At 42.5% G+C, this 25,580-nt stretch overlaps 1 protein-coding gene across 7 annotated transcripts in view; it reads left to right on the top strand.

Moving 5' to 3' along the window:
* LOC100080669 (transformation/transcription domain associated protein) overlaps nt 1–24,264 on the top strand; it is a 161,312-nt gene extending 137,048 nt beyond the window's left edge. For all 7 annotated transcript variants that reach the window (XM_029058767.2, XM_029058766.2, XM_029058772.1 and 4 more), the window contains 6 exons: nt 4,208–4,433; nt 6,897–7,114; nt 11,143–11,327; nt 17,834–18,037; nt 18,142–18,336; nt 22,927–24,264. In XM_029058767.2, coding sequence (XP_028914600.1) covers nt 4,208–4,433; nt 6,897–7,114; nt 11,143–11,327; nt 17,834–18,037; nt 18,142–18,336; nt 22,927–23,211 — 1,313 coding nt within the window. In that variant the 3' untranslated portion in view covers nt 23,212–24,264. The remainder of the gene's footprint in view (nt 1–4,207; nt 4,434–6,896; nt 7,115–11,142; nt 11,328–17,833; nt 18,038–18,141; nt 18,337–22,926) is intronic.
* Nucleotides 24,265–25,580: the final 1,316 nt, after the last annotated feature.

Below are 25,580 nucleotides of genomic sequence, written 5' to 3'. Positions count from 1 at the left end.
TTCAGAGGGAAATTGTCACTCACATCAGCTGACTCTCGGGAAGTGGGCGGTCTGGACAAGCATCTGGAGATTTAGAAGCACTTATGGTGGAACAACAGTATGGTGGCTGCTGATGAATTTCTCTCGGTCTTGCCTAGGTCCAGCAGGCAAAATTAATTTTTCGTCATGGTCATTTAAGCTCTCTAAAAATTAACCTGTGAATTATTCAGGGGGAAAGGGGTATACTGGTTGCCACAGTTTCAACATCAAAATATTGTTCAGTACCTACATAAATGCAACTGAGAGGTAGGTCTTGAACAACACAGGTAAAATAGGTTCAGTTTCCCTCTAAGATCGTCTCAGACCCGAAGAGCATTTGCACACACGTATTAAGTACATTTGGGCAAACGAATACTTATTTAAAAATATAACTATTTGCTATGTGTGTAAACTAAGTAAGGTGGTACATTGTGTGTAGATGCATTTAGTGGTTTGGGAATTGGAGAGGTGTTGAGATGAGTTGTATAGACAAGATATTATGGGTGGGGAAATCGTATTAAAATAACATTTTCTTCACAATTATGTGTGCAGGTTTTTAATAGCATACCAAAGTGCTTTTTTATAATAGCATATTCAAACGTTTTACAGTTTCCATGGATTTTTGTCCATTGTAGAAGTATGTTTTGAAGGGAATAATCTTTTGTCACATTACTTAACTTGAGTTGCAGGAAATTTGAATTTCTGTCTTTTAGAGGTATACTGTAACTATACAGTATACAGTATAGTCATTGGAAGATGTAGGGTGCTGTATTTTCTTCTCATGTTTTGTGAGAAATAGTTTCCTCTGTTCCAAAACAAACTTTAAATTTCATTTTTAAAAGATTTTAAGATGCAGTGGGCAGAAAATGTCACTTGAGAATCAAGCTCTCTAACCTATAAAGCATCTTCAGTTTTCCCAATAGCGAGTGTTTTCTCCACACAGTTTATATAGAACAATGGTTAGGAATTAGGGAACTGTATTCTGAGTATGCGTGTCTAGCTGGATAGAATATGATGCGGAGTTAGAAGAAGCAGCTGTGCATGTGAGTTTGGTCGAGGTGCATATACTAGACTCACTCATATTTATTGAGCATTTGCTGCTTGCGGAACACTGAACTAAGGGCTTAGAGTACAGTATAACAGAGTTGGTAGACTTGTTCCCTGCCCACAAGGTGCCTACACTCTAGAGGGGTTTAATGTACTAGGTTTTTCCTAAAAGTGGGGTTCATCAAGAATGTGTTAATGTGCAGTGAATTTTTTCCTACTTGATCAATCGAGTGCTTATTGAGCACTTACTGTATGCAGAGAACTCTACTAAATGCATGGGAGAGTACAGTATAACAGAGGTGGTAGACATGGATTAATAGCTTTATTTTAAAATCGGAAATTAGAATTACCTTCCTTAGAGTGTCTGAATTCTTCCCCTACTCCGCTCTCTAATATGGGTCTCACTCCCGATTTTTATCTGCCACTGCACTTGATTTCACCTTCTTTTTTATATTCCTTAGTAGTTAACCTTGCCATCTCTCCCCTTTTTCCAAGCTAATTTTGTGAGTTTAACAAAATACTTACCCGACCAAATGTATTTTCTCCCCCAAATTACTGAAAGGAATGCTGTCCTTTGTGTTGAGAGATGGTGCTGCTGATAGAGTCAATCCTTCATTCATTCATTCATTCAATAGTATTTATTGAGCACTTACTATGTGCAGAGCACTGTACTAAGCGCTTGGGATGAACAAGTCGGCAACAGATAGAGACAGTCCCTGCCGTTTGACGGGCTCACAGTCTAATCGGGGGAGACGGACAGATGAGAACAATGGCAATAAACAGAGTCAAGGGGAAGAACATCTCGTAAAAACAATGGCAACTAAATAGAATCAAGGCGATGTACAATTCATTAACAAAATAAATAGGGTAACGAAAATATATACAGTTGAGGAATCCTGATGCACTTCATAGATGACAGAGATTAACTTTCGAGTTGCGCTCAGTGAAAATATGTTACTTGATGCCATCCACAAATTCTTGTTGCCTTCTCGAAGTCTGAAGGGAATATCTACTGGTATGAGCTGAATTCAGCTTAATTTATGGTTTTGCAATATTAAGATGAGCACGAAAGGTATCACTGAAAGGGAGACCCTATCGGTAACTTTAAAAGAGTTTATAGTTTCCAGCTGGGTTTTACCAACATGGCAGGTGCTAGTGGTACGGATGTTGGAAAGAATTGTTATTAGTTTCATGGCTGATCAATGGATCAATCAATCAGTGATAGTGAGAACTTACTATGTGCACGGCACTTTACTGAACACTTGGGAGAGTACAGTACAACAGAGTTGGCAAGCATATTTCCAGCCCACAATGAGTTGACAGGTCTACGTGGAGAGACAGACATTATTGTAAAATAAATTTTTTACAATATATAATTTAAAGATATGTATATAAGTGCTGTGCAGTGGAGGATGGGGCGAGATGCAGATGCTCAAAGATCACAGGTCTACGTGCAAGGCACACCAACTACGTCATGAAGATACCTTAATGTGGAGTTAGTTAGGATTGCATTTCTCTCCCCCGGACTCCCCTTATTATAGGAGACTTGAGTTCACATTGGTTACTAGTCACCATCTGTTTGAACTTATGCATGAAGGAGTTTTTGTCAAATGGAATCAGGGGTGTTATCCACAGGGAAGGCAGGTAGTTCAAACCCTGAGCTTCTTCAGGGTTTGTGCAGCCCCAATATTGGAAGCAGGAGTGGGCTATATTTAGCAGTCCCCTCCACACAGGACTCTGATTGGAGGGCCTTTGAATATAGATTGAATCCAGTCTAATTAGAGATGGCCCCTGATCAGATGGAGAATTAAATGGAGACTTGTCAGCATCCTTCTCCAGCACTTTGCAGTAATTGGTTTTGTGATGCTTGGCATGTTCTGAAGATTGGTGATTGGCTATGTTGCAGTTTTACTCTTAGTTTGATTGCTGACAATTTGTTAGAGAATCTCTCAAGCCACCCCCAAACAGCAGTGTGGTGTAAGTGTTGACGCTAAAGGTGGAAAAATCCATCATTCAGGAGATACAGTGGCTTTAAAAGGTTCTTGAGGCTCCCTCAAGAGCGAGTACTCAGTCTTCCCTACTGTCCCTCCTGCAGTATTCGCCAGTCTCTTACCCAGAAGACATCATCGTGGCCATTAGGCAAATCTGCAAAGCTCAACCCTTTCTAACATTAGGTTGGCATTTCGTCATCAGGTAGCTTCTTGCAAATTTGGGTGTGAAACTGAAAAAAAGAACAAACCCATTTCCAGGGTGGACCTAGGCATAATACAAGGTAAATCACAATATCCTGGAGATTTTATGCCAGAAGCAGCGTGACATAATGGATAGAGCATGGGCCTGGGAGTCGGAAGGTCATGGATTCTAATTCTGGCTCTGCCAATTTTCTGCGTGTGACCTTGGGCAAGTTGTTTCACTTCTCTTTTCCTTAGTCACCTCATTTGTAAAATGGGGATTGACTGTGAGCCCCATGTGGGACAGGAACGGTGTCCAACCCAGTTTGCTCATTTTCACCCCAGCACTTAGTACAGTGTGTGTGGCACAGAGTAAGTGCTTAATAAATACCATTATTATTAGTATTATTTTAGGCTTAGATCTTGTCATTCCGGCTCCACCTGTACAATATTCTTGCCCTTCTATAGTGTAGTTTTTTATGTTTGGAGTACTACATTGCAAGAAAATTGTGAACTGGATTTGCCCACGTTTTGAAAGGCGAGTACATTCGGGTACAAGGAATTCTAAGAGGCAGATGTGCTTGTGGTAAACTAAACTGTATGTTTACAGAGTTTTTCCCCAGGCAGTCCCAAGGGGTTGAACTTTCCCTGTAAAGTATAGGAGAATGGAACCTGGAGAAATAAATATTCTGGTCATATAATTTCCTGTGTTGTTGCCTTTTCTCTGCAACAGTGCTATCCTTATGTTTTCATGGGTATTTTTTGTACTAGTGATGTGTTTAACAAACTGTTACAGCTCTTCTGACTCTTAATATTTACTTTTTATCATCTGTTTTCTCCCTCCGAACTGCCAAGAATATGCCTATTACCATAGTAGGTGCCTGCAGGATGCTTGTGTCTTACTAGTTGGAAGCACTAGTTTTGTTCAATCCTAGACATTTTAAAGTAAGTACTTGCATCTTGTTTTCAAGACTTTGACTTCAGTGTTCCTGGCTCCATGAAACTTCATAATCTAATTTCTAAACTGAAGAAATGGATCAAAATCCTGGAGGCAAAAACAAAACAACTTCCCAAGTTCTTCCTTATAGAAGAGAAATGCCGCTTCCTAAGTAATTTCTCAGCGCAGACAGCAGAAGTGGAAATTCCTGGAGAGTTCCTTATGCCAAAGCCAACACATTACTATATCAAGATTGCCAGGTAAACTCAGAACCAGCAAAGAGGACAGCTATAACTTCTGTTAACAGAAATAAAGTAGAGCTTCAGTTAAGGGCGTTAGCTTTATAGTGTTGATCCCAGTTTTCTAATTTTATTTTCAACTTGCAGCTGTATTTTGTTTTTAAATAACATGAAAAAGTACCCTAATGTTGCTGTTTAGATTTGTTTCCTATTCTAGCTAAAGGATTTGATTTGAGTGATGGGTAAAATGTTCTGCGTATTGGTTTTTGTTTACTTTCAAATGAACCTTTTTTAAATTTGTGTGGTGCTTGCTGAAGGATAAATATTTTGTTAGCCTCAGTATCCTTTACAGACTACATTTCTGAGTGAATATCTGTATTTGTCAGGAACAGATGCAACATTTTTGTGGGTAGTAGCTCATTTTGAATGTTCTATATGAAGAACAAGGCTCTGGGGTTTTTAATGTTGAAATCTGGGACAAAAAATATACTCTTCTTTGCTCTCCATCCTTCCTAAAATTGAGGGTTTTCCTCTAAATACTATCTCTCCATGCCCCATCCCTGACACCCTTCCTTTCCTGGTGGAGTTGATGGACTTGCTTTTTTCTCTCCTCTAAGTAGAGGGAAAGGCCACAGTATGGGGTCAGGGAGTGCAGGGCAGAATCCTTGACCAAACATTAATACCATGTTGAAAAAACAAACCAAAAACCCTCTAACTGGGCCCATAACTGCCCTGTGGATATTCAGGAAGAGGCCAAGCTCTCAGCTGCATGACCTAGTGGATTGAGCATGGACCTGGGAGTCAGATGGTTATAATCCCGGCTCCTCCACTTGTATGCTCTGTGACCTTGGGCATGATACCTAGCTTCCGTGCATCTCAGTTACCTTATCTGTAAAATGGGGATTAAGACTATGAGCCCCATGTGGGACAGGGACCGGGTCCAACCCGATTTGTATGTTTCTACCCCAGCGCTAAATACAGTGCCTGGCCCGCAGTAAGTGCTTGACAAATAGCACAGTTATTATTAATGTGATTTTTAAAATTATTATTATCTGAGTGGGAGGGAGAAAAAGAAAATAAGTAAAAAGTCAAACACATCTCCTGCACCTCCTGACATTTTCATTTCTCAGCATTTGTCATTTAAAGGAAAGAAGAGTGTGAAATAAATGTCAGCTCCTAGATGTCTCCTAGGGGACCCTACCCTCCAGCATGCAACTCCAATACTAGTTGCAAGCAGATTAGGGAGGCAGAGCTGGAAAGATTGTTGATCCTTCTGATGCTACACATCAATCATTTAGTGACTGGTATTTATTGAGCACTTACTGTGCACAGAACACTGTGTTAAGCACTTGGGAAAGTAAAATGCAATGGCATTAGTAGACACCATTTCTGCCCACAATGAGCTCACAGCCTACAGGGGGAAATGAACTGTTAAATTACAGGTAGGGGAAATATTAGAGGATAAAGATATATACATACATTAATGCTTTGGGACTGGGTTGAGTATCAGAGTGCTTAAGGGGTGCTCAGCCAAGTGCTTAGTCAACACAGAGGGGAGCTTGGATAGGGGAAATGAGGGCTTAGTCATGGAAGGCCTCTTGGAGAAGATATGATTTTTAGGAGGGTATTTGAAGATGTTTCTCTGATCTCAGCCTCCCAATCGCCAAGCCCCGCTCTGCATAGGAACCTTGGAGTTTTACTGGAGCAGGCACTGGTTAGTTTTTCACATGATGGAATGAAAGAGCGGGTACACCTCTCCACTCCAGGGTGGTTTCTGGATGTATAGCAGGAGGTCTCTGAGTTTTTTCCAGAGTGTTAGTTTGGGGATACTTTATTAATCTGGATTTTTTTAGGCATTGAAATAAATTATACTTATGTTTGTCTCCTGTGAAAGATTTGCTTTCATAAATAGCTATCTACTAAAATGCAAACTCCAGGAGGGCAGGGATCACGTGGCCTAGTGGATAGAGCATGGGCCTGGGAGTAAGAAGGACCTGGATTCTAGTCCCAGCTCAGCCACTTCTCTTCTGTGACCTTGGGCAAGTCACTTCACTTCTCTGTTTCTCAGTTACCTCATCTACAAAATGGGGATTAAAACTGTGAGCCCCATGTGGGCCATGGACTGTGTCCAACCTGATTACCTTGTACCTTGCCCAGCGCTTAGAATAGTGACTGACACAAAGTAAGCGCTTAAGAAATACCATTAAAAAAAAGAAAAACTTTATTGTATCCTCCCAAGTGTTTAGTACAGTATTCTATGCTCAGTAAATACCATTGATTGATAGGGACATCGCTTGTCATTCCCCAACTCCCCTCATCCCTTTGTAGATCTCGTGCCCCTCATAGTACCTATTTTAAATTGCCCCCTGTGAGAGGAGGCCAAATTTTTCTACATATAATTCATATCTTTAAATCTTTATTTTTCTCTCAAAGAGGATTTGGATTTCAGGGAGAGCTCAGATGTTTTACTTTTTTCTCTTACAGATTCATGCCCAGGGTAGAGATAGTACAAAAGCACAATACCGCAGCCAGAAGACTGTATATCCGGGGTCATAATGGGAAGATTTACCCATATCTAGTGATGAATGACGCTTGCTTGACAGAGTCTCGCAGAGAAGAACGGGTTTTACAGCTGCTTCGTCTTCTGAATCCCTGTTTGGAAAAGAGAAAAGAAACCACAAAGAGGCACTTGTTTTTCACAGGTATCTGGTTGTATGTATTTAAACAATTCTCTCTATTGGAGACGAATGGCCAAAGCAGTTTGAGAGGGACCTCTTGGTTATGTTTGTTTTATGCGACCAAAGTGTAACTTACTTTTTAGGCATTTGACCTCTTTGACCCTAAGATTAAATCTGTGACTTGTTGGTGATTAGCTAAGCGTTTAGATCTCTTTGATTATGTATTACATGCTGCTGTTCTGCATTTGCACTTATCTAGTGTTTATACTATATATTACACTGAGAAGCAGCATGGCCTAGCAGATAGAGGATGGGCCTGGGAGTCAGAAGGACCTGAGTGGTGCTGGTGGTGGTTATCATCATTATTAGTATTATCTGATCTAATATTATGTGAATCTCTTTCCTGTACTATCAACTCCATTCCTCCCTGGACTGAGAGTGCCAATTTTCATCATGTTAAAGAAAATATGATTTTCAATGCTTAAGAATATTGAGTAATGAACACTTGGCCCTGGAGTAGATGCTGTTAAGTCAGGTCCGCACAAAACGGCATTATAATGGTCATTTGAGTTTGTGTTAGTTGACTAAATATGAGAGAGGCACTTTAGGCCTCTCAACTGAAAGCCCAAAACTTTTTTAAAGGCAAAATAAATCAAGCTGTAGGAATAGACTTACTCTATTATTCCTGAAATGTAAAATCTAAACTGTGACTGAAGTAGCAGTTTGTGCCCATCCCTGTTTCACCACCAAGGACTCTGGTTGGATCAGAGACAGGTCCCAGTTGGCAGTGAGCCAGAAGGGCCAGGCCCACTGGTTGGGAGAGGAGAGGTGTTGGAGGTAGGAGGGAGAGGTTTGGGGGAAGAGACGGAGTGAGACGGTGCCCTGCACAGGACAGAGGAGGAGAGATTGGGAGAAATGAAGAGTCCAGGACCTGAGAAATTGAAGACAGGGAAGGGGAGTGAAAGAGGTAGCCTCAGGGAGGAGAGAGTCCAGTCAAGGAAGGACCCAGGAATTGCTAGGAAAATAAGGGTACTGCTATGGAGAGACAAAGATAGGAACAGAGTCAAGGGAAAGGACAAAGACCTCCAAGTGTAGGCGGGGTCTTTCTGGCAGTTCAGTTATAAAATTCATCCTGTCCTCACTCTCATCTTGGGACCTGTGAATCCTATATCAGCTGCCGATTGATTAAGAAATTGGACACTAATGTCCCGCAAACAAAAGCCCCTCTAGTAAGAAATAAAATGGGGATCACAAGCAGGTCTTTAAATGGAAAGAGAGATCCACTTCTTAACGAAGCACAGCACTTGATCTCAAAGCCGAACAAAGCAAGTGTTTTGCTTTGCTTTTAAAAAACATAAATAGAGCAGTTGCCAAATTCACATTGATACAAATGTCTAAATAACCTTTCATTAATCTCCTCCTTCCTCCTTCACCCTCCACCTCATAGAAATGTGATCTCCTAGCCCAAAATTAAAGGTCCCAAGGTTACCTCAGAATGGTTCTTGTAAGGGGTTTTATTTTTAATAGAGCAGCATTTTCTGGTAGGAATGATACCAGGTTAATAGAAGCACCTGACACAGTGTGTTAATTGGTGTGTTTTAACTGACACTTAACTAAATTTGCTGCCTTAGTTCATTAGGACACCAAACATCTGTATTGACAATATTGCGTACCAAATAGGAATCCAAGCAATTAAAATTGCTCAAGTACCAATTCCTGAAAAATGGGCTTAATAATAGGAACTGACCCTTAACTATAATATCACTGGAGGCTGCTGCTGAAACTACATAATTTAGTATTAAACCACATCTGCAGATCTCATTTAATGGCACTGTCTAGGTGAAAATCTCTCAACTCCCTTCCCTGTTGTTTTATTTATTGATGTTCCCCAAAGCCCACACGTTCGGAATGTTAAGCTCCTCTCCCCTGTAGTTAAATGATGGCAGTAGAGAAGAACTTAACTAATTAAGAATATTTCTGCACGCAGTATAGGTTATAGAACTTCACAATATATTATTTAGGAAAATTGTGTTTGGTAGTTGGGTTGGAAATTTATTTTTGGAGCCTTTTTTTTCTTTTGAAATAACAATTAACCCACTCTTCTGACTCCTCCCCCTCTGCTCAAAGCTTCCCTTTGCTGGAAAAAAGAATCCTTTAACCTCCTCCCTCATCCTCCCACTTCTTTCTCCAGCTGTTGGCCCATCTCCCTTTTTGTATCTCAACTCTGCAAATGGGTGGTATCCTCCCTCTGCTTTAACTCTGCCTTCCAGATTCTCCTTCATGTGGATTTCATCCCTGTGACTCTCTTTTGAGACCACTCTCAGGAAGATATCCCAGAAACAGCTCCATCAAGCTGCTAGAATGGCCGGTCATTCACCCTCAGTTCCTACTGTCGATAGTCTCTACTGCATTCCGCCAAACCATTCCCTTTCCACATTCAAAGCCCTTCCCAAAAGTCATTCTCTCAAGAGGTATTCCCTGCCCAGCCCCTCATTTAGTGGTCGTGCCATTCCCTCAATCGCCTGAGCGGTTTTAAACTCCTTTAGACTGTGGGGTTCACTGTGGACAGGGAATGTGTCTGCTTCCTATTATACTTTCCCAGTTCTGCCAGTTTGTTTTCACTCCCTTTTTATCTAAAGTGGTACCATAGAATTAGGGAAAATTCTTCTGACTGTGCAAAACTGCCTGGGTACAGGGTGACCTGATGTCAGAAGAAACACATGTGTACATGTATGGCACTGGACCCAGTGAGTAAGACAGCATGCGATGTCCTTATGATAGGTTCCATAAAGATGTAGACCCTGCATTAGAGAAAAACTATATACCTACCTTTCTCTTGTGTACTTTCATTTTTGTCACCTGAACAAGTGCTTTTTTTCCTTCACCCTATTGTGTATGACAATTTTATTGATAATAATAATTGTGGTATTTAAGTGCTTACTGTGCCAAGCTCTGTACTAAGTGCTAAGGCAGATACAAAATAATCAGGTCCCACATGGGGCTCACAAGTTGAAGGAGGAGAGAAGACAGGTACTGAATCGCCATTTTGCAGATGAGGGAACTGAGGCACAGAGAAATGAAGTGACTTGCCCAAAGTTACGTGGCAAGTAAGTGGCAGAGCTGGGGTAAGAACCCAGGACTTCTGACTCCCAGCCCTGTATTCTTTCCACAAGGCCACGTTGTTACTCCAATTGTCCATTTTTTTCCCCCAGTAGAATGAAAATTCACCATCGCTGACCTTGTTCATTATTTCTTTTTGCATTGCTCTGCAGGTCCAAGTACAGTGGTCTGCACACAGACACACAACAAACGCTATTGATGATTACATATCTGTACTTTATATTAATGCCTGTCTCTCCTTTTAGACTGAAAGCTCATTGTGGGCTGGGAATGTGTCTGTTTCCTATTATAATCTCCCAAGCATGTAGTGCATACAGTGCTTTGCACACAGTAAACGCTCAATAAATACGATTGAGTGAATGATGAAACACCTAGTATAGGACTCTGCTCCCAGTGTTTTAGGAGGAATGTTTGCCCTCCCTCCTCACATCTGCCAAACTCTCTTCCCCTCTTCAAAGCCCTACTGAGAGCTCACACATCCTCCAGGAGGTCTTCCCACACTGAGCCCCCCTTTTCCCTCTGTTCTCCCCTCCTCCCCTCCCCTCCCCCTCTGCTCTTCTTCCCCCTTCCCCTCAGCACTGTGCTCATTTGTATATATTATTTATTACCCTATTTATTTTGCTAATGAGGTGTACAACTTCTTGATTCTGTTTATCTTGTTGATGTCTTGTTTTTGTTTTGTTATCTTTTACTTTGCTGTATGTCTCCCCCATTTAGACGTGAGCCCATCATTGGGCAGGGATTGTCTCTATCTGTTGCCAAATTGTACATTCCAAGTGCTTAGTACAGTGCTCTGCACATAGTAAGCGCTCAATAAATACTGTTGAATGAAAGAGTTGTTCAAGTTCCCTTTCTGGGTTTTAATATGACTTTAACCTGTTGTTGCTGTTGTTTTTTCCTCTTCCCTCTTCCCTTTATACAATTATTTCCAGTTCCCCGCGTGGTGGCGGTCTCTCCGCAGATGCGTCTTGTTGAAGACAATCCCTCTTCTCTTTCCCTGGTGGAGATATACAAGCAACGCTGTGCCAAAAAAGGCATTGAACATGACAACCCCATTTCTCGTTATTATGACCGACTGGCCACAGTGCAAGCACGAGGGACACAAGCCAGCCATCAGGTAGTCAATCTGTGATTAATAATATTCCCGCTCACTTTGAAGGGCTCGATGAACCTCTTCATCACTTTGCTGCCTCATATTTTTCACCCTAGTGCGTGTTTCCTCATCCTTCCTCTATAAAACTATAGTTTTGAAGCCACCTGAAACCTATAGAGCGTACCTTGGGGAGATGTCTTGAATTCGAGGTAGGTTTATTAGAAGACCCTAGCTTTCCTAAGATTATGGTGGGTTCAGCCTGCTCAGCAGGAATCCAGCAAGTTTAAGGAAACTTTAAACCTCAGAGAGCATTGAATTTGTGTCTGCTTGCTGGAGCGACAGATGGCAAATACCTCCTCAGTAGGATCTTAGGCATCTATTTTTTCAAATATACATTTGCCTATGGTGGGCCTGTATTTTCGAAGATGACACTATTCAGAGTGAGATCCTAGCCCTGCTTGTAAGTGAGGCTGAAAAGATGGGTGACCTATATATCTCTTCTCCACTGTTTGCACGTGTAGGTGGTTCTTTGTTCCTTATAAGTTTGTTCTTTACAGATTCCGATTGAGTCCATATCTGGCCATCTAGATCTCCTTGAAGCTATTGACTTGAGGAGTGTGCTCTCTTCCCTGACTGCTAACCTGCTTGGCTGGTCTGTCCACTGCACTGGTCACCCAGCAGTTTTGCCAAGTCTCAATGTTTGAAATCAGGCCTCATCTTGGATTTAAGTGCTTTTTCACTTAACCCCTCAGCTTCCATGTGCTTCCTTTCAGTTCACTTGTAGCGGCCACTAGTATCCTGTTCTCATTCATTCTTTTGACCCACCACCTAGTTGTGGAACCAAAGGTTCTTGGTGACTTTCTTAGGCCAGCCAGATTTTCTTAGCAGTTGGCAAATTGCTGTTCTGCTGATGATATCAAATGCTGTTCAGGATCAGGGAGCACAGTGTAGAAGTCCGGGCATTTTCACTTTTCCTGTACACCCAGGTCTCCTGTAAGGGACGAGTTGTCGAATATTGAAAGGCTTTGGGGAGGAGGTGCAAATTGAGAGGAGAGGCACTGGTAGAATTTTGGTTTTGTCTGAAAAGGCAGGTTCTGAAACAACAGCAGTGAAACAATTATACTCTTTGGCTTCTCCAGCATATACTTCCAGCGCTTAGAATAGTGCTTTGCACATAGTAAGCGCTTAACAAATGCCTTCATTATTATTATTATTACCCCAGCACTCCCTCCACTTATCCAACAGAAAGTCGAGATTGTTGGAAGCACCAGAAAGGGAGTGGGGGCACACAGTTCGGGGAGCAGATGCTGAAAGAGCACAAAACCCTCAACACCCACCCCAAATACTCCCCACCCAAAGTAAGATCTCTTCCCTGCTGATTCCAGCCTGCATCACCCACAAACTCAGACCCACCCATCCAACCTAACCCCACACAGGGCTTCTTACCCTGCTCAGATAGACACTTTCTTTCACAAACCCCATAAGGCCTTGCTGAATCAATCTCTCTCTGTCTCTCTCTCTCTCACTCACACACACACACACACACACACACACACACACCCGCTTCCCCACACCCAGCTCCCTGGATGTCCTTCCCCTTAACCGGTTTAGCTCAGTTCTTTCCTCCGTGAACTCAATTTAATTCACACTAGCAAATGGGGACCACCTTCTGAGGACTCTCGTCTATAAATTCAGGGGTGAAATATTTGAGGCCTGGTGCCAATTTTCTGGATCACGCGTTCCTTATAATACTTCCCATTACCATTCTGTTATGTTTTATGCCAGCCCAATAAAACACCTCGGTTGAGCTTTATCTTCTTTGTAAAGTCTGCGATAGAGGAAAGTCAATCTTCGGATTTTTCAAGACAAAGCATGGTGTGAAGTGTTTTGTAACATCTGCTTCTGATTTGCAAATAGCTCCTTCAGGTTATGAAACTTTTGTCTCTAATAGTCTTTTAATTGAAGTGGTGTCATTGCTATTCAACTGTTCATTCATGCAGAGAAGTAGTTCCTGACTTCATTTCTGTTTCTAGTTAATTAGCCCACTATATACTGCAGTAACTAAATACAGTAGTAGTTTTCAGATGTTTTACTTCCATCCCCAAGAAGAGCTATCCCACACATCATTCAATTAGAGGCTCTTTCCCGAAACACCTAAACAAGCCCTCTTGATGTTTGCAGCTGAAAAGAGGCCAATCTTACACGGGATGATTTAATTTTACTTTTCTCTGTAATGTTTCAGATCACCAGAAAGGAAGTTATCAGTGGCATTTGTCAAGCACTTACTCTGTGCACAGCACTATACAAAGCACTTGGGAGAGTATGTAATGTACTTGCCCAAGCAGCGTGGCTCAGTGGAAAGAGCCTAGGCTTGGGAGTCAGAAGTCATGGGTTCAAATCCAGGCTCCGCCGCTTGTCTGCTGTGTGACTGTGGGCAAGCCATTTAACTTCTTTGTGCCTCAGTTCCCTCATCTGGACAATGGGGATGAAGCCTGTGAGCCTCACGTGGGACAACCTGATGACTCTGTATCTACCCCAGCGCTTAGAACAATGCTCTGCACAGAGTAAGCGCTTAACAAATACCAACATTATTATTATTATAACAGAGTTGGTAGACACATTCCCTGCCCAGAATGAGCTAAAAGTCTAGAGGGGGAGATAGGCATTAATATAAATAAATAATTTACAGATATATACAGAAGTGCTTTGGGGCTGAGGTTGGGGAGAATATCAAGTGCCCAAAGATAACAGATCCAAGTGCAAAGGTGTCGCAGAAGGAAGAGGCAGTCAGGGGAAAGAGGACTTAATCGAGGAAGGCCTTTTGGAAGAGATGTGACTGAATAATTCCTCTACACTAAGCTTGTTGCAGGCAGGGTATGAACTTTGTTGTATTGTACTCTCCCAAGTGCTTAGTACAATGCTCTGCACACAGTAAGTGCTACATAAATGCCATCGATTGATCAGGAGAGAGGTAAATTTGGGAATTATATGTGTAAGATGGTAGTTGAAGCCATGGGAGCCAGTGAGTTCTCCGAGGGAGTGGGTGTAGTAGATGGAGAATAGAAGGGGACCCAGAAGTGAGCCTTAAGGGATCCCCACTGTCAGAGGGTGGGAGGCAATCAGGCAATCAGTGATATTTATTGAGTGCTTATTATGTTCAGAGTACTGTACTAAGCACCTAAAAGAGGACAATACAACAGAATTAGCAGACACGCTCCCTTCTCGTAATGAGTTTATAGGGGGAGTCAGATATTAATATGAATAAATAAGTAATTTATAATATATAATTTAAAACTATTTACATATGGGGGTGGGATCAATATCACATATTCTAAAGTCAGAGATCGAAGTGCATCGATTACACAGAAGGGAAAGCGAGCCAGGGAAAAGAGAACTTAATCGGGGAAGGCCTCTTGGAGAAGATGTGACCTTAATGCTTTGAAGGTGGATGAAGAGTGGTGGTATAGAGTATATGGAGGCGAGGGAGTTACAGCCTAAGGGGAGGATGTGGGGAAAAGGGTCAGCGGTGAGATACACGAGATTGGGGCACAGTGAATAAGCTGGTGCTAGAGGAGAGGTGGAGTAGAAACCTGGGAAAAAGACTGAAAAAGAGCAGTCATCGAGAGGAAGGGAGCCAGGAGATGACAATATCAGTGAAGCCAAGGTTGGATAATGTTTCAAAGAGAAGGAGGTAATACATAGCGTCAAAGGCAGCTGAGCGGTCAAGGAGGATTAGGTTGGAGCAGAGACCGTCGGATTTGGCGAGAACGTCAGTGGTGACCATAGAGAGGACTGTTTCCTTGGAGTGAAGGGGATGGAAACCAGATTGGAGGGGATCAAGGGGAGAACTGGAGGAGAGAAAATGGAGACCATGGGTATGGACAGCTTTCTCTCCAGAGGTTTGGAGAGGAAGGGCAGGAGGGAGATGGGGCTGTGGGGTCAAGGGAGTGTTTCTTTAGGGTAGAGGATATGAGAGCGTGTTTGAAAGTGGTGGGGAAGAAGCCATTGGAAAGAATGGTTGAAGATGTCAGTCAAGGAGGGAAGAAAGTAGTGGATGGGTGTTTTGATAAGGTATGAAGGGATGGGGTCAGAAGCGCAGGTGGAAGGGGTAGATTTTGAGGAGAGGCGAAAGATACTTGCGGAACTGCTGGAAATATTGGGAGAGTTGAAAGTGGTGAAGGAGGATTTGAGGACTGGAGAGGAGCAGGGGAGATTATACCTGATGGTTTCAATTTTGTTAATAAAGTCTGTGGCCAGGTCACTATTGGAAAGAGATGGCAAGGGTTGGGCGACAGGTGGTTTGAGGAGATAGTTAGATGTCTGGAACAGCTGGCAGGTCAGTCGATCGTATTTACTGAGCACTTACTGTGTGCAGAGCAGTGTACTTAGTGCATGGGAGAGTATGATATAACAACATTGCTACTGGGCAGAGGAGAGGGCAGAATTGAAGCAGATGAGAATGAATTCAAGGAGGAATGAGGTCAGACAGATGTTTGGATTTCCCCTAGCAGTGCTTTATTACTTGAGTACAGGACTGGAGGAAGCGGACTGTGGTGATCAGGGTTGGGTTAGTGGTACAAGAGTTGAAGTCAGTGGAGAGGATGGTGTTGAGGGCATCAACTTGTGCATCAGGACAAAATAGTTTGAGTATGGAGACCAAATGTGGCATGGTGGCTTCAGAATATTGGAGGAGCTCAAAAGATCTGTTGGGAAACTGGCTAGATTAAATTACCTCTTAGCCTTTCTTCTCTGGGTTAAACAAATTCAAATCCTTCTAACCTTTCCTCATTGGACCTATTTTCCGTTCCTTGAAAAAAATCCATCTTTCTTGATCTTCTTTGGACTTTCTTCAGTTTCTCCATTTTTATAAACTGGTAATCAAACCTGGATGCACTGCTCTAATGAAAGATTCACCAGTTCCGGATAATGAGTCCCAGACTTTGTCAAGTCAGACGCCTACTGAACTATGCTGATTTTGTTCATAAAGGCAGTCCTTATCTGACTGGCCTTCACTTAATACACAAATATGACTCTGTAGCTTTCTTTCTGCTCTTCACGGCTCATCAGACTTGCCCTACCGTATAGTTGTTTGTTCTTAATTATGCCACCTTGTATTTGTCTTTAATTTTTTTCCTTCTGTTTAGAGTTACCATTTTCCTAATTTATCAAGATCACTCGGAATAAAATTCCAACTGTTAGTAATCTTTCCTAGACAATAAGCGTACTCACGATTCATGTGTACAGTTCATTGGCAAAGATTTCATATACAGATACCGAATAGCTCTGGCTTCAGAACTGATCCTTAAGCTAGTGGGGTACCCCATCTTAACGGTAACATACTTTAAGGGAAGCAGCGTGGCTCAGTGGAAAGAGCCCAGGCTTGGGAGTCAGAGGTCATGGGTTTGAGTTCCCGCTCTGCCACTTGTCAGCTGTGTGACTGTGGGCAAGTCACGTAACTTCTCTATGCCTCAGTTCCCTCATCTGTAAAATGGGGATTAAGACTGTGAGCCTCACGTGGGACAACCTGATTACCCTGTATCTACCCCAGCGCTTAGAACAGTGTTCTGCACATAATAAGCGCTTAATAAATACCACATTATTATTATTATTACCAGCTTTGCATTGGGAATATGTGGTGGAATAGATCAAAAGCTTAACAGGAAGCTTGATAGGTAGTAAAGGTTGCTTCTTCTGTGTCTACACTTGCCTGTCACTGTATCATGGGAGGAAATTAAATTGGGCTAGCATGATATGCTCGTCACTAAACTAGGTTGGTTGTTTCCTGTAATCTTCTGCCCTTGGAGGCAGTTGCAGATGGGTTGACATGTTTATGAAGTTTTTTAGGGAACTAAGCGCTTAGTACAGTGCTCTGCACACAGTAAGCACTCAATAAATTTGAATGAATGAACTCTGTACTGCACAGTTCTCCCAAGTGCTTAGTACAGTGCTGTGCACACTATAAGCACTCAATAAATATCATTGATTGATTTGGGGATGCAGGTGTCTAATTACCAGGATCATCCTTTATTTTCTTTGCCATTCCGTCCCAAGTTTCTGCTCTTTCATAGGACCACTAGTTCTTTTGAATTTCCTAGGATGCAAGTCATCAGACCTCTTTGATTATGTCCAGGGATAATTGGGGTCTTTCTGAAGTGACTGTGCCACCTCCCATGACAAGTGGCACTTGATCTCGTCCAGTTGGCACAGTTGAAACTTTTGGTTAAGAAAAAGACGTTAGAAGCTTTTGCCTTCACCCAAACATCAGTTAAACACTTCTCTTTCCTGCCTCGGTTGCCTCTTGTGCCTCAAAGAAAAGAATTTTTGGTGAATCAGTGTCATTTGCTAGTTGGATCACCTTTTTGGATTTCTCTTCTTAACACTTAACTTCAATAATAATAATGATGATGATGGAATTAAGCACTTGGATGTTTAGAAATACAGCTTTTCCTCTGAGCGGGAGGACGGGGTCAGCTGATGGCATCTTTTGAAACCTGGAAGCCCTTTTTGAACTGACTCTGCCTTGGTGGTAGGTCCTTCGTGATATCCTCAAAGAAGTTCAGAGTAACATGGTGCCACGCAGCATGCTGAAGGAGTGGGCACTGCACACATTTCCCAACGCAACCGACTACTGGACATTCCGCAAGATGTTCACCATTCAGCTAGCTCTGATTGGTTTTGCTGAATTCGTCTTTCATTTGAATAGACTCAACCCGGAGATGTTACAGATCGCTCAGGTAATTTGCTGCTAACGAAACCTAAGCCTTTTGGGGGGTTTTCCACATGTTTTTTCCTCCTTGGTGTTGGATGGCTTCTGACTGGGTCTCTCTGTGTTGTTTAGGATACGGGTAAACTCAATGTTGCCTACTTTCGATTTGATATCAACGATGCTACTGGAGATCTGGATGCCAATCGCCCCGTCCCATTCCGCCTCACCCCCAACATTTCTGAATTCTTGACCATGATTGGGGTCTCGGGCCCATTAACTGCATCCATGATTGCTGTCGCCCGGTGTTTTGCACAGCCTAACTTTAAGGTAAGTGGTCCCTTTTTAAGTACTGCATTTAAAATTTTTTTTATGGTATTCGTTAAGCGCTTACTATGTGCCAGGCACTGTTCTAAGCTCTGGGGTAGATACAGCCTGGGTTGGGCTGGACCCAGTACATTACCAACAGGTGGCTCACAGTTCTAATCCCTATTTACAGTTGAGGTAACTGAGGCAAGAGAAGTCAGGTGACTTGCCCAAGGACCCACAACAGACAAGTGATAGAGCCAAGAACCCAGATCCTTCTGACTCCTAGGCCCATGCTCTGCTCACTAGGCCACCCTGCTTCTCAGCACATTTTTGTTATGAATCAAACAGCTTTATTACCAAACTAAGGGAGTGAATTCAACAAGATTTTAAAGTAGCTGTAGCATTTATTTAACCCTTCTCAGTGCAACACACTGTACTAATTGTTTCAGAAAATACTGCAGAAGCACAAAACATATTCTTCTCTCACAGGGAGCTTACCATGTAATAGGGAAGACATGCAGAGTATTTACAAATGGCAGGAACAGTAGGAAGAATGGGGAATGCCCAAGGGGAAGGACTATGTCTAATTTCCCCCTGTGTATTCTCTCCCAGTGCTGAGTACAATACTCTGCACACAATACGTGCTTAATAAATACTATTCCTACTCCTCAAAAACCTTCATTGGTTGCCCATTCCACTCCACGTCAAGCAGAAACTCCTGACCATTAGTTTTAAGGAACTTAATCATTACTTATTATCTCCCCATTTCTTATCCTCACTCTTCTCCCACTATACCCTAACTCACATACTGTGTTCCTCTCAAGCCAGCCTACTCAGTGTGCCTTGTTCTGGTCTCAAATACTGTCGAACTGTTGGTCATGCCATCCCTCCTGCCTGGAACTTCTTTCCTTTTCACATTCTTTAGACTTCTGCTCTCCCCATCTTCAAAGCCCTTTTGAAATCTCATCTCCCGGAGACATTTCAATCAATCAATCAGTGGTGTTTATTGAGCTCTTACTGAGTGCAGAACACTGTACTAAGTGGTTGGGAGAGTACACTATGACAATTGGTAGACATGTTCCCTGCCCACAAGGAAGTAACAGTCTAGAGGGGGATACAGACATTAATTACAGATATGTACATAAGTGTTGTGTGGCTGACGGTAGGGTGAATTAAAGGTATAAATCCAAGTGCATGGACAATGCAGAAGGGAGAGGGAATATCTTCCCACGCTGTTTTCCTCCTTGCTGTCACTTCAGCACTTCCCCACCACCTAAGCACTGCCTTTCTGTCTCACCACCCTCCACTTAGCACTTATGTACATCTCTCTATACTCTGTTGCTGAAGAGGATAGGGTGGGTCTAGGAATCACTTTGGAGGAAGAATGAGCAAGAGTTAGTTGACTAGTGAGATTTGAAAATCACTGAGGAATGGGGGATGTTATCTGAGTTTCAGGTTAATGAGAAGGGAGGTGGATGATGTTATTGACAGAAATGAAAAGCAGTGTGGCCTAATGGAAAAACCCTGGGTTTGAGAGTCAGGGACCTGGGTTCTAATCCCAGATCTACCACTTTTATATTGTGTGACCTAGGACAAGTCATTTCTCTGTGCCTCAGTTTCCTTATGAGTTCGAATCCCGGCTCTGTCACTTGTCAGCTGTGTGACTGTGGGCAAGTCACTTCACTTCTCTTGCCTCAGTTCCCTCATCTGTAAAATGGGGATTAAGACTGTGAGCCCCACGTGGGACAACCTCATTCTCCTGTGTCTACCCCAGTGCTTAGAACAGTGCTCTGCATATAGTAAGCGCTTAACAAATACCAACATTATTATTATTATTATCTGTAAAATGGGGATCTGTTTTCCCATATGGGACACAGACTGTGGTTGCCCTGATTATCTTGTGTCTGCCCCAGTATATAGTACAGTGCTTGGCACATAGTAAGAACTTAACAAATATAATTATTATTATTATCATTATTAGAAGATGGGGTTTCTTGTGGAAATTGTTAGTAATGGTATTCAGTGTCCACTGACTGCACTGCATGAACTGAGCCTGTAAGTAAGCTCATATCTAGACTGGAAGCTCATTGTGGGCAGCGAATGTGTCAGTTTATTATTGTACTGCACTCTCCTAAGTGCTTGTACAGTCCTCTGCACACATTAAGCGCTCAGTAAATATGATTGACTGAATGAGTTCTTGGGCAGGTGCAGTGATTGCCCAAGATGCATGCCCTGAATCCATGAGACTGACAGTATAACAGAGGAAGCAGACCTAAAAAGCTCACCTTGTCCAGGAGGCCTTCCCAGATTGAGCCCCCCTTTTCCTCTGCTCCTTCTCCCCTCCCCATTGCCCTGACTTCCTCCCTCTGCTCTACCCCCTTCCCTGCCCCACAGCACTAGTGCATATGTGTACATATTTATTATTCTATTTATTAATGATGTATATATATATATCTATAATTTATTTTTATTGATGCTGTTGATGTCTGTCTACTTGTATTGTTTTTTCACCTGTCTTCCCGATTCCAGGATGAGAGCCCATTGTTGGGTAGGGATTGACTCTATTTGTTGCAGAATTGTAGTTCCCAAGCGCTTAGTACAATGCTCTGCACACAGTAAGCGCTCAATAAATTCAATTGAATGAATGACTAAAAACATTTACAAGTAGTGGAATCAGTAAAACAATTGAATGTATGGCGCCTAGTAGAAAGAGACTGGGACTGGGAATCAGAAGACCTGGGTTCTAGTCTCTTTTCACCAATGCCTCATCTGTAAAATATCTGTTCTCCATCTCCCCTCTCTCTTAGATGTGAGCCCCATGTAGGGCAGAGATTTGGTCTGATCTGATTATTTTGTGTATTCTGTGTTTAGCCTAGGGCTTGGTGCATGGTAAGAGCTTAATAAATGCCATCATTTATAGCAAGCAGCTTGGCCTACTGTGAAGAGCCCAAGTCTGGGAGTTAGAAGACCTGGGCTTTTAGCACTTAGTACAGTGCTCTGCACACAGTTAAGCGCTCAATAAATACTACTGAATGAAGGAGTGAATTCCTGACTCTGCCACTTGCCTGCTATGTGACTTTGGGCAAGTCACTTAATGTCGCTCTGCCTCAGTTTTCTCATCTGAAAAATGGGGATTTAAGTACCTATTCTCCGTCCCCCTTAGACTATGAGCCCCCTGTAGGGCAGGGACTGGATGGGCCTGATTATCTTGTAGTGGCGTGAACATGGCACATAATTAATTCTTAACCAGTGCTGCAGTTATTATTTTTAAGCCTAATTGCTGGAAAGCTATTCCAGTAGTTTAAAGTGTAATTTCATAGACAGCTGAGGCTTGCCAGAGAACACAAGTAGTGGGAGAGAGGAATTGATGGGCGGTAATATGGAGTGGGCAGTGGAGGAAGAGATGATGAGCGAGGGGAAGACAGAAGGCATAGATGCAGAGGTAGTGGAAAGCTTAGATGTCCCAAGAGGCCAAGGGGTGCAGATCTAGCTCAGAAATTCTTGTGGATTTTGACTAGAATTAGAGATTTAAGACAACAAGGCTTAGCAGGCAGAGCACTTTCCATAATCCCTAAATGCCATCTTTAGTCTTTTTTTAGGTGCGGAAAGAGGAAAGGATATATGTCCAAGGTCATACCAAAAAAAAAAAAAAGCTTTATCTCTTAGTTCTGGTTTGGTGAATGGGTTTATGGGATGGTGCATTAATCTCTACCCAGACACTACCTGGACCTTAAGGATCAAAATACCAAGTTTCATTTGAACATAGAAAGTTCCTTGGGTGGTTTTATATTTTCTTTTGGGGGCTGATTTTGGGATAGTCCTCATAGTGTCATTAAAAAAACCCCAAAAACCTTCAGTAGTAAAAGACAAACAAAAATACAACTTGAGGCAGTACAATTAGTTAACTCTCAGCTTAAATACACACTATTTGTTTAGCTGGAGGGGCTGTGGGCACTTTCCAAATAGTCATGGTGAGGTTCAGAGCCTCCTGAACTCAGTGACTTAGAGCAAAGTCATGTTTCTAGCTCAGTTATTCCTATCACAGGTAAATACTGGCTTTTTCTAGCAGCAAACATTGTTACTTTTCAGAACAAATTAGAATCTGTTGAAAGAATGGGAGGGAAGGAAAGGAAAGTTAAAATGCCCTGATTGGGAGGCTTCTTTATTATTCCTTTCCTGTGTACATATTGGTGTATATCTAAAAGCTAATTACCTATGCATGCTTTGAAGGTGAAAACATAATAAATATATTAAATTGATTTTATATTCAAAGAATAGACACAAGCATGTAGTTGAATTATACTCCCGTAACTGTTTTTGAAGGCTAGATGAGAAGCATTGTTCCTTCTTAATCAGACAACCCTAGACAGCGTTTCCTTAAAGCATTTGAAAATTTTCTCTGGAGGAGGAAATCGCTTCTCTCCAAAACAGATTCGAAGGCTTGCTGCAAGTCACGAGTTTTTCTGTGCCACCAGGCGCTGCCTGGAGATTGCAAAGTGGGACCCAAATGTCAAGATGCAATTTATTTCTTTATTTAGTTAAAAGTCGTCTCCGTCCCTCGTCTGTATTTTCGGCGTGTCATACTTAACTCATTTTCTTCTGCACACACAGGTTGATGGCATCCTGAAAACCGTGCTTCGGGACGAAATCATTGCCTGGCATAAGAAGACCCAAGAGGACACCTCCTCTCCCCTTTCCGCTGCCGGGCAGCCGGAGAACATGGACAGCCAGCAGCTGGTCTCGCTGGTCCAAAAAGCGGTGACCGCCATCATGACTCGACTTCATAACCTCGCCCAGTTTGAAGGCGGGGAAAGCAAAGTCAACACCCTGGTAGCAGCTGCAAATAGTTTGGATAATCTGTGCCGTATGGATCCAGCTTGGCATCCTTGGCTGTAATGGGACGTTTCTGTAGCTGCTTCTGTTACCCTTGTGCTGTGAGCCATGTTTTGGGTTGGGGGGTGGGGAAGGGAAGCGGGGAGAGACAATGTGAAGAATCCATTTGAGACTGGCTCACCCGGCGCTGCCGCCGATTTCATTTCCATCTCTAGCTTGTTTTTAATCATGTTTACAAAAGTCCTGCCGAATAACTGTTTCCGAAAGGGGAGTCTTGGTGTGTAAGGGAAGTACCCCAATTTGATAGGCGGAGGTGATTTTTTGAAGTCTGGCTAAGAGTTAGGGAAGGAAGCTGGGACGAAAGGATGTGAGCTGTATACTGCGAATTTTAGGGAGAGTGTGGAAATACCAGCATCGCTACACAATCAGGAACAAATCCTAGGCCTGGTGTTGATGTTTTTAGATTCCCATGAAGAAACAAGAATTTTCCCCAGGTGAATTTTCTTTGTGAAATTTTACTAAATTGCTTTATTTGTACTAATGTCCAGATTGAGATGGACTGTTGAAAGCAACGATATACTGTCAAGTTTTCTTCTGTCAGAACCATCACCATTTTCCAAAGGCCTCGTTGGTTTGTACAGACATTTGTAACAAGTGTATAGAAAATCCACTTTTGGTAGCGAGACAGAAAATTATGAACAAATCGTGCTGGGCTTTTTCTCGGAGCACAAGTCCGTGTACAGTGCTAGTGCAACCAGTTTGGGGAATTGAGTTTAGTGTTTGACCATTATGTATAAATTGGGATTTATAAAACTCTGAGGATCTCGCCGCCCCTCCAGACGGTATGTTTCTGATGGTAACTCAAAGCGGGTCAGCAGAAGTTATCAAAATGGATCTGCTCATGGTTTTGGATGATTTCTAGGACACTTCTAGACTTTTTGTTTTTGTTAGAGTTGCTTCCTAGAAGACTTTTTTTCATTTGTAATTTAAAAACAGATCTTGAGTTTACTTGAGCCCTCTGTGTGTGTTAGCATTTTTATAAATCTGCGGTGTTGAGAATGTTCTACCTAAATTTGTACAGAGTGATTTTTTCAGAATAAATATTTTCTAAAAGGATCAGTGGATTCTAGCACACTTTGTTGCACTTGCAGGTTCGATAATGTATTTGAACTGGAGGAGTTGGTCCACAGCAGTAGAATGCCCCTTGGCTAGTTCAGCAAATCATTTGCTCACCTGAGGATACTCTTCTATTATTAGGCGGGTTTGGAGTTTCACACTTTAGGTCTAGTTGGTACTGAGCCCGTGTTTGAAGAGTTTCCATTTACTCACCCTCAATACATATGGAACAAATCTGTGATCGTCATATTTACCAGGCTAGACTTCTGTCCCTTCTACAGTGCAGACTTAAACGAGGTTGTGAATGAGCAAAAAATGAAATTCTCCCTAGTATTATAAAGCCCCATTGTCAGAATGATGCTGATGTCGAAATAACGGTGATTATTTAGTCCTCTTTCATCCTTTTGAGAGAGTGTCAGTGACACCTCAGGATAAATAAAGGTCAGGTTAACCTGCAGACACTGACAGACCTTTTGGGCTTCACAGAAGTCTTGGGGCCAATCTCAGTCCACATTTTAACATATGTACAAGAATAATAGACCAGATATATTTTTAATTGGAAGACTTGAGACCTGTCTTGCATATTTTCACATTTAGATAAAAATCTGTAAGTCTGCACAATTTTCACCAGCCTTATCCAAACTTTCCATGGCCTTTATAACACTTGCACTCCCCCTCTCTTTCTTCAGGTGGATCCAGGCTTGTGTTTGCCTGAAGTGAAACCTACTTTTAGATGTCATGTGCCTAAAATTTTCCATGGTATCTTAAGAAAAACATGAGAAAGGAGCAGAGGTATTTGAGTTACCGTTAGTCGAGCTGCCTGGTCTCCTTAAAGTCCCTGGGAGATGCTAATTGTCACAGTTGGTGACACGTGGGAGAGCCCAGCCCACAGTTTTGCTGACTGGCCTGCCTTGTTTCCAGCTGCAATCCCTTTGACCGGAGCCAAACCCCAGGACCAACTCCAACCCAGGTCCAACTTGTAACCAGAATTCTTGAGTGTTTAGGAGAGCCTTCAGTCCACACAGGGGGAGCACTAAGCCCACTGAATATTTATGGTAGCCCCGTGGCCTGAGCTTGGGGAAGTGGAAAGCAGGGGTAACCAAACTCAGCCAGCTAACTTTCGTGGGGCAGGAACCGATCCAGTCGCAGCCTAGGAGGCCCAGAGCCTGCAGTTCAGGCCCAACTCATCTGCAAACCTCATAGCTTTAGCAACTTGGGACTTATATTTCCAAGAGATGTGGCACACCTGAAGCCCTCCTGACCTCAGTAACTTCAAAGTAAGAAGTGTACGGATCAGGAATACATTGGGTTTTGCC

The sequence above is a fragment of the Ornithorhynchus anatinus genome, chromosome 2, assembly GCF_004115215.2.
Source record: "Ornithorhynchus anatinus isolate Pmale09 chromosome 2, mOrnAna1.pri.v4, whole genome shotgun sequence".
Taxonomy (NCBI): domain Eukaryota; kingdom Metazoa; phylum Chordata; class Mammalia; order Monotremata; family Ornithorhynchidae; genus Ornithorhynchus; species Ornithorhynchus anatinus.
The sequence above is the reverse complement of the archived record's forward strand: the minus strand, read 5'-3'. Positions and strand labels throughout refer to the sequence as shown.